The sequence below is a fragment of the Egretta garzetta genome, unplaced genomic scaffold, assembly GCF_000687185.1.
Source record: "Egretta garzetta isolate BGI_Z169 unplaced genomic scaffold, ASM68718v1 scaffold98, whole genome shotgun sequence".
NCBI classification, from domain to species: Eukaryota; Metazoa; Chordata; class Aves; order Pelecaniformes; family Ardeidae; genus Egretta; species Egretta garzetta.
In genome coordinates, this window is record NW_009260611.1 from 1 (window position 1) to 11998 (window position 11998).

At 40.7% G+C, this 11998-nt stretch overlaps 1 protein-coding gene across 1 annotated transcript; it reads right to left on the reverse strand.

Annotated features, from left to right (window-relative positions):
- Nucleotides 1-260: 260 nt before the first annotated feature.
- EEF1AKMT1 (EEF1A lysine methyltransferase 1) lies at nt 261-5189 on the reverse strand. Its single transcript, XM_009644877.2, has 4 exons — nt 5037-5189; nt 4103-4185; nt 3165-3445; nt 261-1709 (listed from the first exon to the last, which is right to left on the reverse strand). Exons 1-4 carry the CDS (start codon nt 5187-5189, stop codon nt 1582-1584), a joined length of 645 nt encoding a protein of 214 aa, XP_009643172.1. The 3' UTR covers nt 261-1581.
- Between the last annotated feature and the right edge of the window lie 6809 nt (nt 5190-11998).

Below are 11998 nucleotides of genomic sequence, written 5' to 3' on the forward strand. Positions count from 1 at the left end.
ATGTCTACTATCCCAAAGCAAAGGTTTTCTAACATATCGTCTGTTTTGACTGAAATTGATTGAAATATAGCTCAAACCTCCTATACAAAATTTAACATTTGTCTGTTAGAAACAGTGAGAGTTTATCAATACATTGTGTTATACCTCAGTGGCCTTGGAAGATGCAATGATTTCTAAGATGCTTCTGTTCTACCGCTCTGCTGCTGCTCTCTGGGGAACAGGAGGCAAAGATAAAACTGGGCAATGGGAAAAAAAGGACTGTTCTTGTAACTACAAACTTGACAAACCTGCAAATCACCTTTAGCTTGATGCTGGAATCTACTAAAAAGGAGGCCCTGTATTTAATCAGATCCATTATGACTCAAGATTTAAGGGACTAACATGTATGGGCCACATTACTACAGAGTATCGTCATAACCACCAGTAAGAGAAACTCAAAGTGAGAACCCGTGTACAGAGTCTGAAGCACTACTGCAAGGACTGGCTGACGTGTTGCATTTTTATTTAGTCACTGCTTTGTATTCCAGGTGATTTGGCCTGACTAATGTATAGGATTCTTAGGGGAAGCAAAGCTCTCTCTAATGGGGAAATCCCAATTGTGCTTTTTTCAAGGAGATAACAGGTTTATACCACCTCTGGAGATTAGTTTAACTGGCAAATAGAACAGTCTAGTTGTGTAGTTTTAAAAGCTCATGACTTTGTTGTGCTAACACATAAACATTGCAAAATAAACGCACCGTACTTCTGCAAAGAGACGTTTAACAACTGACCTTGCTTTTTCTCTGGTACAGCATACATACATACACAAGTTTATATGGCAGCAAGTAATGACAAAACTTGTATTTTACAAAAAGAAAGTCTGGGTTTGTGACAAGGCTTTAGAGAAAAGGTGAAATAATTACCACAAATTTTTAAAAAGCCAGTCTGGCAACAATAGTGGATAGTAGGTCATATCTTACTTGGCAACTGGTAGGTAGTTCTGATTATTATTAAAAGCAACTGGAGAGGCCTCCCCAGAAGGAGACCTATTTTCTCTTCTAGTTGTCCTTTATAAAAACATCAGCTTGCTGGAGAAAGAATCTGAAAACACATGACACGTTCAGAACAAATATCTCTCAATCCTTTTACTAAGGGCGCATCTCTCGAGTTTGAAAGGAGACCACTATTCGTGCTCCTTCAACCATCCACTAGCTCCTAAGTCATCAGTTCTGACACAATGATGGCTCTGATGCCTGTGAGGCAAGCACCTGTGTGTTGTCATAAGCCTAAAATCACTTCAGAGAGGTCACTGAAGAGTCCTTGAATGGTAAAAACTACCAGTTAGAATGAAACTCTAAAAGAGGAGTTCCCAGGATCCAGCACCTGCATTGTTTGGTCCCCATTTACCTAATAGGTAAGATACAAAACACAGTAACTGCAAATCCTTACACATTTAAAAGACAGAGGCTATCACACCATGTTGATTAAAGCTAGCCCAGAAAACAGTGCTTGGAGCTGAACATTTCAGCATTGAGAAATGTGGAGTCACTGATAAAAACCAAAGGAGCTTGACTGAAAAAGTTGTAGATCTTCTTACGAGAATCAGTCCAGTCCAGAAGCGTAGTTCACGTAACATCGGAATTCATTGGCTAAATTTCGCGAGTGTTTTGGAATAAACTTGCATATCTTCACACCAAGGTGCTTTGCTGCCTGTTCCTCCATTATTGCACCTGCAGCAAAAATAATTAGTATTCAATGAGAAAAATAGTAACAGAATGTTTGGGCTTGAGTTTGAGTAACAGCTCCTGCCAAATGCATATATAGAGAGCCTGCTTTTTTTAAGGAATTAAGGCTTGAAGGAGCTACACTTTCAGCCCTCTTTAACAACTGAATCTATTGGGAAATTGAAAATAAATGTAAAAGAATGGCAGACGCCCCAAGGAAATGAATGTCTGAGAAGTTTCATAAGAATAGGTAGAGGGTAAGATCAGTGCCCCTTTCATAGAAAACAGAAACTTGAACTCAAATCTTCTCACTACATGCCAAAGAAATTACATGGTAGGGAGCCATGGGAAATGCAAACAGATTACATATACTCTTCCACTTAAATAAACCGCAGTGCGGTATTTACAGCTACACACTGAGAAATCACTTCCTTGAGCAGTATTTCTCAAATTCTGTAAACTGAAGGACCACCTAATCCATTTTGAGGAAAAAAATTCGGAGCACCATCCTTGTGCATGGCTGCCATGTGCAATTAAACAAAGTAGTAGGCTTTCTATGGCCATATATTATTTTAATTTCTTTTGCCTGCTTGGTTGACTTCCCTCGAATTGCATGTATAGAGGGCTTTTGTCCTTTGTTTTTCTGCAAAAGTTTCCTGGATATCTTCAGAAGTCTTGTAATAAGATTACCGTTTAAGAAACACCATGACTAAGGCAGATACTCATATAGCTTCTTAAACCAGCAACTGCATCTTCATAAAGAAGGACCTGCAAGTCCACTTGGTGAGTTACCCAGTTTCACGGCTCTTACCACTGGCTTTTTAATTCCTCCTGCTGCCTAGGATCTCCTTACTTGAATCACAATGGCGGAATCCCCCCATACATTCACTCACATTACAATTTCTACGTTCACCAGTAAGGACAGCTAAGTTGACTTTTTTTTTTTCAAGACTTAGCTAAAATCATCCCACTTCACTCAGCAAAAGCCATTCCAACCTATTTGTCATTCTTTCTACTTAGCTCACTTTAGATGCTAAGTAATACATGAAATCCTGCAGCTACTGACATGTTTAAAAAAATCACAATTGGTAAGGCTATTAAGTAAGACATTAACAGTACGTTGCACCTATGTTTGTCATACCCAGATTTCAATCACTGCAATTATAGAGAGCGGCCCTTTCACAAGAAAAAAAAAAATTCTGGAACTTTGCAGGATGATCTTCAAAAATTCAATAAAACTTGTAATGCCCTAAGAAAAAAGTACTGACTTCAACTATTAAAACCCACATGCCTTCAGTTTAAGATGAAGGTTGAAGTATTCCAATAAAAAGTTTAGGATACGCATTCCTCCTTGAATTAATGATAAATTAGTATTATTGAGCTAATATTTCTCTCACTTGAGTAAGTTTGAGAGAGAGGAAATAATGATTAATGCTGACCTAATATTTGTATTAATTATACCTGTGCAAAGCAGAATCTTTCCTTTTGTTAAGTATTTGATGGTCTCTGCAGTTTTTTGAAGACATTCCTCAGACAGATAGGGTGGATCTGCTACTACGATGTCAAAACTGTGTGGCAGGAGATTTTCAGGTAAGTTCAAAGGGTGGTTGTAATCATAGAAGATAAATTCTTCTCCATACACAGAAAACCTTCTGTCATACTCCAGTATACACACTGAAAAATCTTTACCATCCCGTTCTTTCAGTTTCTGGTACACACTTGGTGCACTAACACATGCTATCCTGAAAAAGAGACAATAACTTAGAATGCCAATTTAAAAGGCAAACAACAACAAAAAACCCTAGAGCAGTCCTCAGGGCTGCTTTGGGAAACATTTGAAACATTAGTCACAAAAATGCAATCTTCCTCCATTCTAACAAATAATTATTTTAATAGCCAGTTTTAAGTATTAAAGCCATTACCCATTCAACCTCTGTGCTGCACAAAGACCTTAAGCTTAACTACAGAGAAAATCTTGTTTCAGAACAGCAAGGAAATATTCTTGAAAATTTAAAATTAAAAATGACTCCTTACAGAAATAGGAAGAAAACCAAGTTTTTCCATCTGTTCTATAGAAACATTGTATGAAAACAGAGAAAAGAATTACAAGTCGTTAATATGCTGTGGAGCTCTTTGTATTTCTCAAAAAAATAAAATGATTCATAGTAAACTTCTACAAGGCAGAGCCTACAGCATTCAATGAAATGCTAAATGGTAAATCGGTATGAAATATTAATTAAATAAATAACAGCAAGGCATTTCTGCAATATCTCCATACAGAGATGGACAAAGATGAAGTACAATGAGTAATGAATTAAACTGTATGCTCTATCTACATAGTAGAAGCTAAATATTTACAGAAAAGACGTTGAAACTAGAACGTAATTATTAAAACCTACCTGCCACCGTTTCCAGCTGCCACAACTGCTTCATTAGCCAGGCATGATGCAGTTTCATCGCTGTACCAAAACTGGCTCAGTTGCTGGGAGAGAGAATGCACAATTACGAACAACATCGAATCTTTTGACCGTGCTCCGTACAGTTAGGCGTGGTGAGTCATATTTGAAGAAAACCAAAATCCATAGCAACTTCTCAGTTCACAAACTGTAAAGCTGGAAAGGTGACTATTTTCCTGACAACCTTTTTACTTCTGTAACCCAGCGACATGCAGCAGGTAGCTTACCCTGTGTGTTCCCAAAGCAGTAGCAGGAAAACCAAGTAATGCAAAATCACTGATGAGGTTAGTTCAAACCCAGTGTGCAGAAGCACAGTATTTATGTGCTCTTAAATTGAACTACTTTAGCAGAAGAGGAAAAAGGAACTTGAAAAGTGGCAGTATAGAAGGAAATAAAGGATAAAAGTACTAAATCAGAAGAGATCAGAAAAAGAAAGAGTAAAACCAAAAACCAACCCAGAGACAAATAAAAAATCAGTCTGTCAGTAGAAAAAAAAAGCAGCAAAGCAGCTATCCACAAAACTAAAGAAATAAAACACAGAAAGAAATGTGACATGAAAGCAAAGATCACTTGAGCTTGTTACACTGTATTTGTCTCAAACTCAGGGAAGAACGTTTACCACCTTCACACAGCAGCTGGAGTTAAAATTTCCAGAAGGCACAGATGCTTCTGTTGGCAGCTTTATTCCCTCTCCATGGCATATCCAGATTTAATATTAAAGCAAATATCCCTAACAGTGTTGCTGTCCATGAATAGTTTGAGTTTGGTACTCCAGCAACATCTTTTTAATTTCATTTCATTATCCATCCACAAAAGAAATTCAATAAAGGCTACTGCTCTAACTGTGCTTCATTCACTGAAGTTTATAGTTTCTTACCCAGTCTTCTTCTATTGAGCCAATGGAATATTGATTAAACCCTTGGGAGGTCTTCATGCCCTCTCTCTGCTGCTGTTCCAAATAGAACTCCTGGAGGGCAGCCAACGTATGGGATGAAAGCTGGGGAACGTCATCATCATCATCATCATCCATTTTTCTTGATGTCAACCAGAGGAAAAAAAATTAATTAAATTAACCCTTTTCAATGGTGAATGCTTTTAATAATGGCATAGTCTCTTGAGGTAAAACAACTTCCACTGACAATGCAGACTTAGTGTAACAGCTAAATAGGAAAACCTCCTAATGAGCACAGAATCATAGAATCATAGAATGCTTTGGGTTGGAAGGGACCCCTAGGGGTCATCTAGTCCAACCCCCCTGCAGGAGCAGGGACACCGCTAACTAGATCAGGTTGCTCACAGCCCCGTCCAACCTGGCCTTGAATGCTCCCAGGGATGGGGCCTCCACTACCACTCTGGGCAACCATATATATTCCCTCTACATAGGAGCTCTCAAACCAGTGAGAGGCAGAATGGAAATACCATGTCTCCAGAGAGAATTCAGGAACAGCAGCAACACTGTTCCTTTTCTATACAACACAGATTTGGCTTGTATTCTTACAGGGAAATTATCATTATAGTTCTTGATTTCCTGAATCCATACACCTTTTCTGTATCAGCTTGCAGAAAAAAAACCAACAAACTTTAGTGGAATTGGTAAATCCTACAGAAATTATTCCCTTCCCTCCTAGAAATAATGACAGCTACTGGTCATTCTTTCCCATGCTCAAAAGTCACGCAATTCTGACTCAAAATGAAAGAAACTAGCATTCTAGGATCAGCATCACCTGGCTTTAACTTCCATGCCATAAAAAGATTCCCCTGAATGCCAGAAACCTTCTACAAACAAAACCAGGCAAGAACCTCAAAAAGATGTTTTTCTATGATAACACTGCTCGACCAAAAATTTGTGTATTTTGTGCGTAAGAACATGGACATAAACTTGCATCAAAAAGACACAGTGCATACGAACGGAAAAGTATGGCCATTTTCAGCAAACTCTTGAACTGGGTCACGCTGCACAGTATCACTTAACGCTGCTCACCCCAGGCAGCTCAAGCAGCCTCTGCCCAGAGGGGAGGCTGAGGTGTTGGTGTCCTTCCCAGAAGAGACAATGCCACCTCCTGGAACAAAGGGGACGAAAACAGGAACCCGGCATGTGAAAAGTACCGGAGCAAACTGGAAAAGATTCTTCTCTCAAGAAATCCATTTTCTCTCTGTCTGATCTAAGAACAAGTACACGAGCAATGACTTTAACAGAACTTGGCAATGGGCGTATGCCTGCCTTTGTGCAGAAGTCACCGAGAGAACCGCGTGCCCTCTGAACTGTGTGCAGCTTCAAAAGTTAAGTATAATTTGAAGTATAGCTGCTCGTGTTTTTTCTTCTCCCCATTCCCTGCATTAGAAAGAGAATTCCAGAATTTGTGGTCTCCTCCCCCTCCCACCCTCCCCTCCGTGCTGCTTGCCCTAGCAGGGCTTTCAAGACATTTCCTAAAACATGGCTTCTTCCTACTTGCTGGAAAAAATGGTACCATTAACCTGCCACTGTGAGATAACTCATCAGTATTCACTCGAATAATCACTCTGCCATTGCACAGACATGGTATGCACCGATGTGTGGTAAGAGTAAAGCGACCGGCTTTTCCAGAGTATCGTCTATTGACTTGCTGGCTTCCCAGGCCAGGTTGGCCTGAAGACCCACCCACGCCATTAGCCTCACGCAGGAGGATGATTCTGGAATGAAGCTATCTAGTAAACCCAAAATTACTAATTTTGTCCCCAGTTTTTTGTTAAATAAAACATAAATGCTTTAAAATTATTTATATTATTAAATGATGTATTAAAGTATTTACTATCAAAATGACTGCAAGTTCACACAGGTAATATAGTTTCTAGTAACAATGCTCTAAAAATATGCAATGCTACAATCCATTTTAGGCCCTATATGGGAACATTTTTCATTAGGACAGATGTTAGAAGTTTAGAATCACTCCTCATCTCACAACTTTCTTTTTTATGAAGTGCATCATGCATGTAGTAATCTAATTCGCTGTTATCACCTAGGCAAGGACACATCTATGCTTTGATACTAAGAAACTGAAACAGATGCAAACTTGCAGTTCTTAAGTCAAAAGTTAAAATTTTGATTTTACCTTCAGTGAGCCCATACAGGCATTGGCAAAGACTAAATCCATGCCCATGAAATGAAACCCTCACAGATAAAAATGTTGATGAAGCATTACCCATTGTTTCAGTAGATAAAAAGGCACATAACCATAGACATCTTTTTTCTATAAATGTATTTTAGTTTATTTTTTAATGGTCTTCCTTTCAGTTTGTAAATTAAAGCCTTAGGAACCAAGCAGTAATTAACTGTGAGGTTGCAAGGAAAGGTAACTCAGAACATATGGTAGAAACATGTACATCTATTAAGAACACCTTCAAAATTCAAGGTATTTTTCTGAACATACATATATTGTCTACACGTACTGACTTAGGTCATTAGCATGAAGACATTTTCATGCTCAGGAACTACATCAGAAAACTATTAAAGTAAGTGAGTTTATGTGAACAAGACTAGTAAATTCCTTTTGGCTTTAAGAGAGAAAGTTCTACTGTTTGAAAGTCCCTCTGTACCCCTGCCAGAAAGGTCACTGCTCTCAGATCCAGAAACAACCCCGAAATTTGGGGGAGGATGGGAGGAAGCAGAGAAACCCACAGTGCCTCTGGCACTTTGGGGACTTTAAACTCTATTAACTCCCAAGGCCCCTGAGCCCCAAGGCTCCAGCAGGCCCTGAGTCCCTCGACCAGCTGACTGCGCTCTGTCCTCACGAAGACTCTGAGAGCCATGTGGGGGAATGGGGTTGCATTTTAGGAATGCCATGGGATTCAGAGTGTTCATAAGCTGATACAGCCATAATACCTACATTAAACCCTCCTATTAATAGGAATACAAGGTTTAAAACTAGCAACGTGGCAAATCTTCTTTGCTATTAATCCTTCGCTTAAGTGTTACATTTGCACCTCATTGAAAAGCAAAACAATAAAGAAATCAGATCTCCAAGAACAGCTCAAAAACGCTGTACACAGAGTTTCGAAAAATAAGACTCACAGCAAAGTCAAAGTTCATCTAAAGGAAAGCAGGAAAAAAAATGGGGTAAGCTCCCACAGATACAGTGGAACATGAACAGGCAGGGTTGTGTTCATAGCAAATTTGAATGCTACTGTCCTCTAATGGGCCAGATCTACCCATAAAACGGGAAAAGTGAGGTGACTACAACTACACCACATGCCCCACAGCTCACACAGTGCAGCAGGTAGGATGAAGGGGGTGGAGGTGCCTGCAGATTCCGTAGTCCCTTCACCTCCGCACAGTCGATCTCGCTCTTATTAGCTGAGAACTGTTTCAGGTAAATGTCATCGCTACAGAGTGAAAGCTCCTCACAGAAAACAAGAAATAAATGAAAATAGTTAAGACCAAGTGAAAATAGCAGCACACGAGACTCCAAGGCCTTGTCATGTATGAAAACTCTTAATTTTATGTAGCCAAATTCTAAAGTGGAGGAAAAAAAAACAAAACAAGTTAGCAGGAACACTATGGAAAATTAACTCACTCAAAAATTCCTACAGTCTTTGGTCCCCTGTACATTTGGTCCATCCGTAACTATGAAGTTATGATCATTTGCAAACCAGTACTCATTGAGATAGAGTGCGGCTTCTATGTCCAAATGTGACTGTGTGCCCTTATCCAGAGAAGTCTGGAAACCTGCAGTCACCAAGTCTGCTGAGGCAAGTGCCCCGTGTACCCTCGCACCATTGCTCAGCCCAAAAAGACAGAAAACGTAGCTTGCTCCAGAGTTCAGATCCTTCTAGATCCACAGCACTACTCGAGAGGAGGCTCCTCTTCTGTGGGGGAAGGCAGGCAGGAGGCGGGATCCATATTTACAAAGCCATCTCAAAAAATACTCTTGTTGTACAGTACATAATTGCTTCTTCAGAGCTTTTACCAATAGATTGCACTGAAGATGACTGGCTAGAATTTCTCTGCCAAAGAGGTAGTGTCAGGCCGCCCCAAATGCCCGCACAACTTGGAAATACCATTTGGTAAGTGTACAAGCAGAAGGACACGTTGCTACTCTGCCAGTCTCCAATGCTCATTCTTTTATGGAACCCTAAAGATGTCATCTCATTGCAACAAAACGTCCCTTAGCTGAAGGGGAAAGGAAAGATTACTGAAAAGCCAAGGAATAGGTATACAGCTGGAAAGCCACTCTGTTCATCACTGGGAGTGGGGAGGAAGAGGATGGTGTTAGGCCCTTTGATCTTTTACCAAGAATATAAAAAGCGCATGTGCAACTTCAGAAAATACTCTAGAGTAACTTGGATCTAAAGACAGATAGCATGAAACAGAGTTAAATATACTTGTATTTTTCCCAAGCCACCCAAGTCCGTATTTGAGACAAACAGCTCATCATCTGTGGTGTTTGCAACACATATAAAGAAAAGCTGGACAATGGTGTGCAACTGTAATGAAAATCACCTGGAAGCGGCTCCAACCACCTGCCTGGAGGGGAACAAGTCCCGATCAGAGGGACTGGAAAGTTACTAAAAGGCTGGACACGTGCCCTACTACCTCAAAACCAGAGAGGTGCTGCGCTCTGCTCAAGCTTCAGCTCTCCAAATCCCATGTTCCCAGACAACGATTGGAGGGGTGGTCAAACTAACGCACACACATAAGTGCTGAGGGAGTCTGCCCCAACCACAGTAAAAGCCCAGAGAAAGGATCTCTCCTACTGGAAGCAATTTTTGAGATCTTTAAATCCTAAAAAGAGTTGATTGTCAATGGTTTGACAAGATACTGGGAGTATCGCCAAACGCATTTTCACAGGACAAAGGGTATGAAATATATCAGCCTAAAGTAATTTAGACCCAAAAAATCCTCCTGCTAGCTAGCGCGGTCTAGCTGGAAGAAAGGGAGAAATGCTAGGCCGTCTGTTTTGTAGAGTCTTCTAATACAAATAAAAACTTCACAAACATCTGAGAGGTCATCCTCAAGCACAAGCAGCCAGGTTGTTCCCCTGCAGTCAGCTGGGAAAAACTCCAAACCTCAAGCTTTTGGGGCCCAGGTGCCATGAACCAGAAGAGTCTGAACAGGATGGCCAAGCTGGGAGACGTCGGAAAAGCAGAACTGACAAACCTGCACACAAACCTGCAGCAGTTTTTTCATGCACTAATGGTTTTGTGGAGTAGGGGAAGAGCGACAAGGCAGGATTTGTGGACCAGGAGCAGCTCACCTGCCACGGATCTGAGAACAGCTCCATTTCAGCATTAAATCTGGAGAACTTTTAATTAATGTCCATGGCAAAACGTTCAAGAGGAAAGCTGTACTAGGTCAGATCAAGGGTTGATACTGGTGATTCTTCTATCTTGAAGGCGGCCATAAGCAGCTGTCTCAGAAAGAGTGAGATAAGGTGAGTATACGCGATACCTCTCCACTCCGTACTCTCTTAGACTTTAACCATTTTCCACAAAGGGAGTTGTTTCTGCATCTGAAATAATTTATTCTGTGAACGCAGTTCTCTCAGACACATTTGTTCAGTATCCCTTAAATTCACATAAAAGTTTTTTAATCTATAATGTTGGCTGGTAAGAAGTTTTATTTTATGAATAACTACCTCTTCGTGCTGTGAACATGGCTACTAGCTTCACATGATGCAAATGCTTTGTGTATCAGAAGAGAAAGAAAATGGTTGAGGCCTTACACACTCTCTCCATACCACGCCCCATGTCATTTCACAGACACTTGTAGGTCTTCCCCCTTCCCTCACTTCACAAGTTGGCTCTTTCCCAGCCTGAAGGGTCTTAACCTACTCCATTGACGGGTGGCAAAATTCTTCCCGTGCATTTGCTCATCCTTGTTAAATGCTTCTAATACACCCTTTTTTTGAGGAGACTAGAACTCCATGCAGTATCCAAGATGTGGGTGATCACACATTTATGCTGTATGTTTTGTGATGTTTTCGGTCACAATCTAGTTCTTTTCCTAAAAAATTCTAACATTTGATGTGTTTTTCTGGCTGCCACTAAACACTGACATGATGTTTTTGGAGAATCACGTGTCATAATCCCAAAGTCTCCTGCCTGAGTGGGAATGGTGTCTGTTGAGAACATGATTAAGTAGAATTTACAAAGAAATTTGAAAGAACCTGCCAAAAGCTCCAAGATACCAGCAAACACTGAACAAAACTAAACAGTGGCTCCGGTCCCCTCATCTCAACAAAAAGCAGAGAGAATATTGAAACTAGAAAAGGTTCAAGAAGGGTAGTGAGACATCCGAGGACAAGAACAATAGCTTTTGCAGGGAAATGAGTAAGAGGAAGAAGCGGAGAGGTATGAGAGCGCCTGTAATCACAAGGGGCATGAACACCATGGGCAGAGATCAACTGCTTGTTTTCCAAGGCAAGAACTAGAAGGCAACAAGTGTGGGCTGCAAGAGCCTGGTTCCAAAAGAAAATAAAAAATAGAAAAAATCAAAAGGAGCTGGTTCTTGACACAAGGAGCTGCTGAGCTGTAGAATCCCTCTCAGAGAAGAAATTTCACAGTGCTTAGAAGTGACTCAGAAAAGTTTATAGAAGAGCCGCTCTCAGAGGATTACTAAATACGTAGATCTACATTGGATTCAAAAAGTAAGGTCTGGAGGCCAGGTGGCAACTTGGAGAAGGGAAGCATGATGTGTTCTAGTCCAATTCCCATGCTTTTCAATAAGCACAGTCAAGAGAGGGCGAGCAGGCTGGCCTCGGAACCGGTCCTCCTCCTCCCCGTGAATGAAGGAACACCGGCAGTTTCTGAACAAGGCCCCTTCTTCCTGGTCCCTCTCGTATTTAACTGCTCTGGGCGCCCACC

Coding starts and splice junctions, on each gene's coding strand:
- EEF1AKMT1 (XM_009644877.2), bottom strand. CDS start 5,189: ATGGATGATGATGATGATGATGACGTTCCCCAGCTTTCATCCCATACG. Junction 3,446..4,102: donor GCAGCTGGAAACGGTGGCAG/GTAGGTTTTAAT, acceptor TCTCTTTTTCAG/GATAGCATGTGTTAGTGCAC. Junction 1,710..3,164: donor AAAGATTCTGCTTTGCACAG/GTATAATTAATA, acceptor TTTTTGCTGCAG/GTGCAATAATGGAGGAACAG.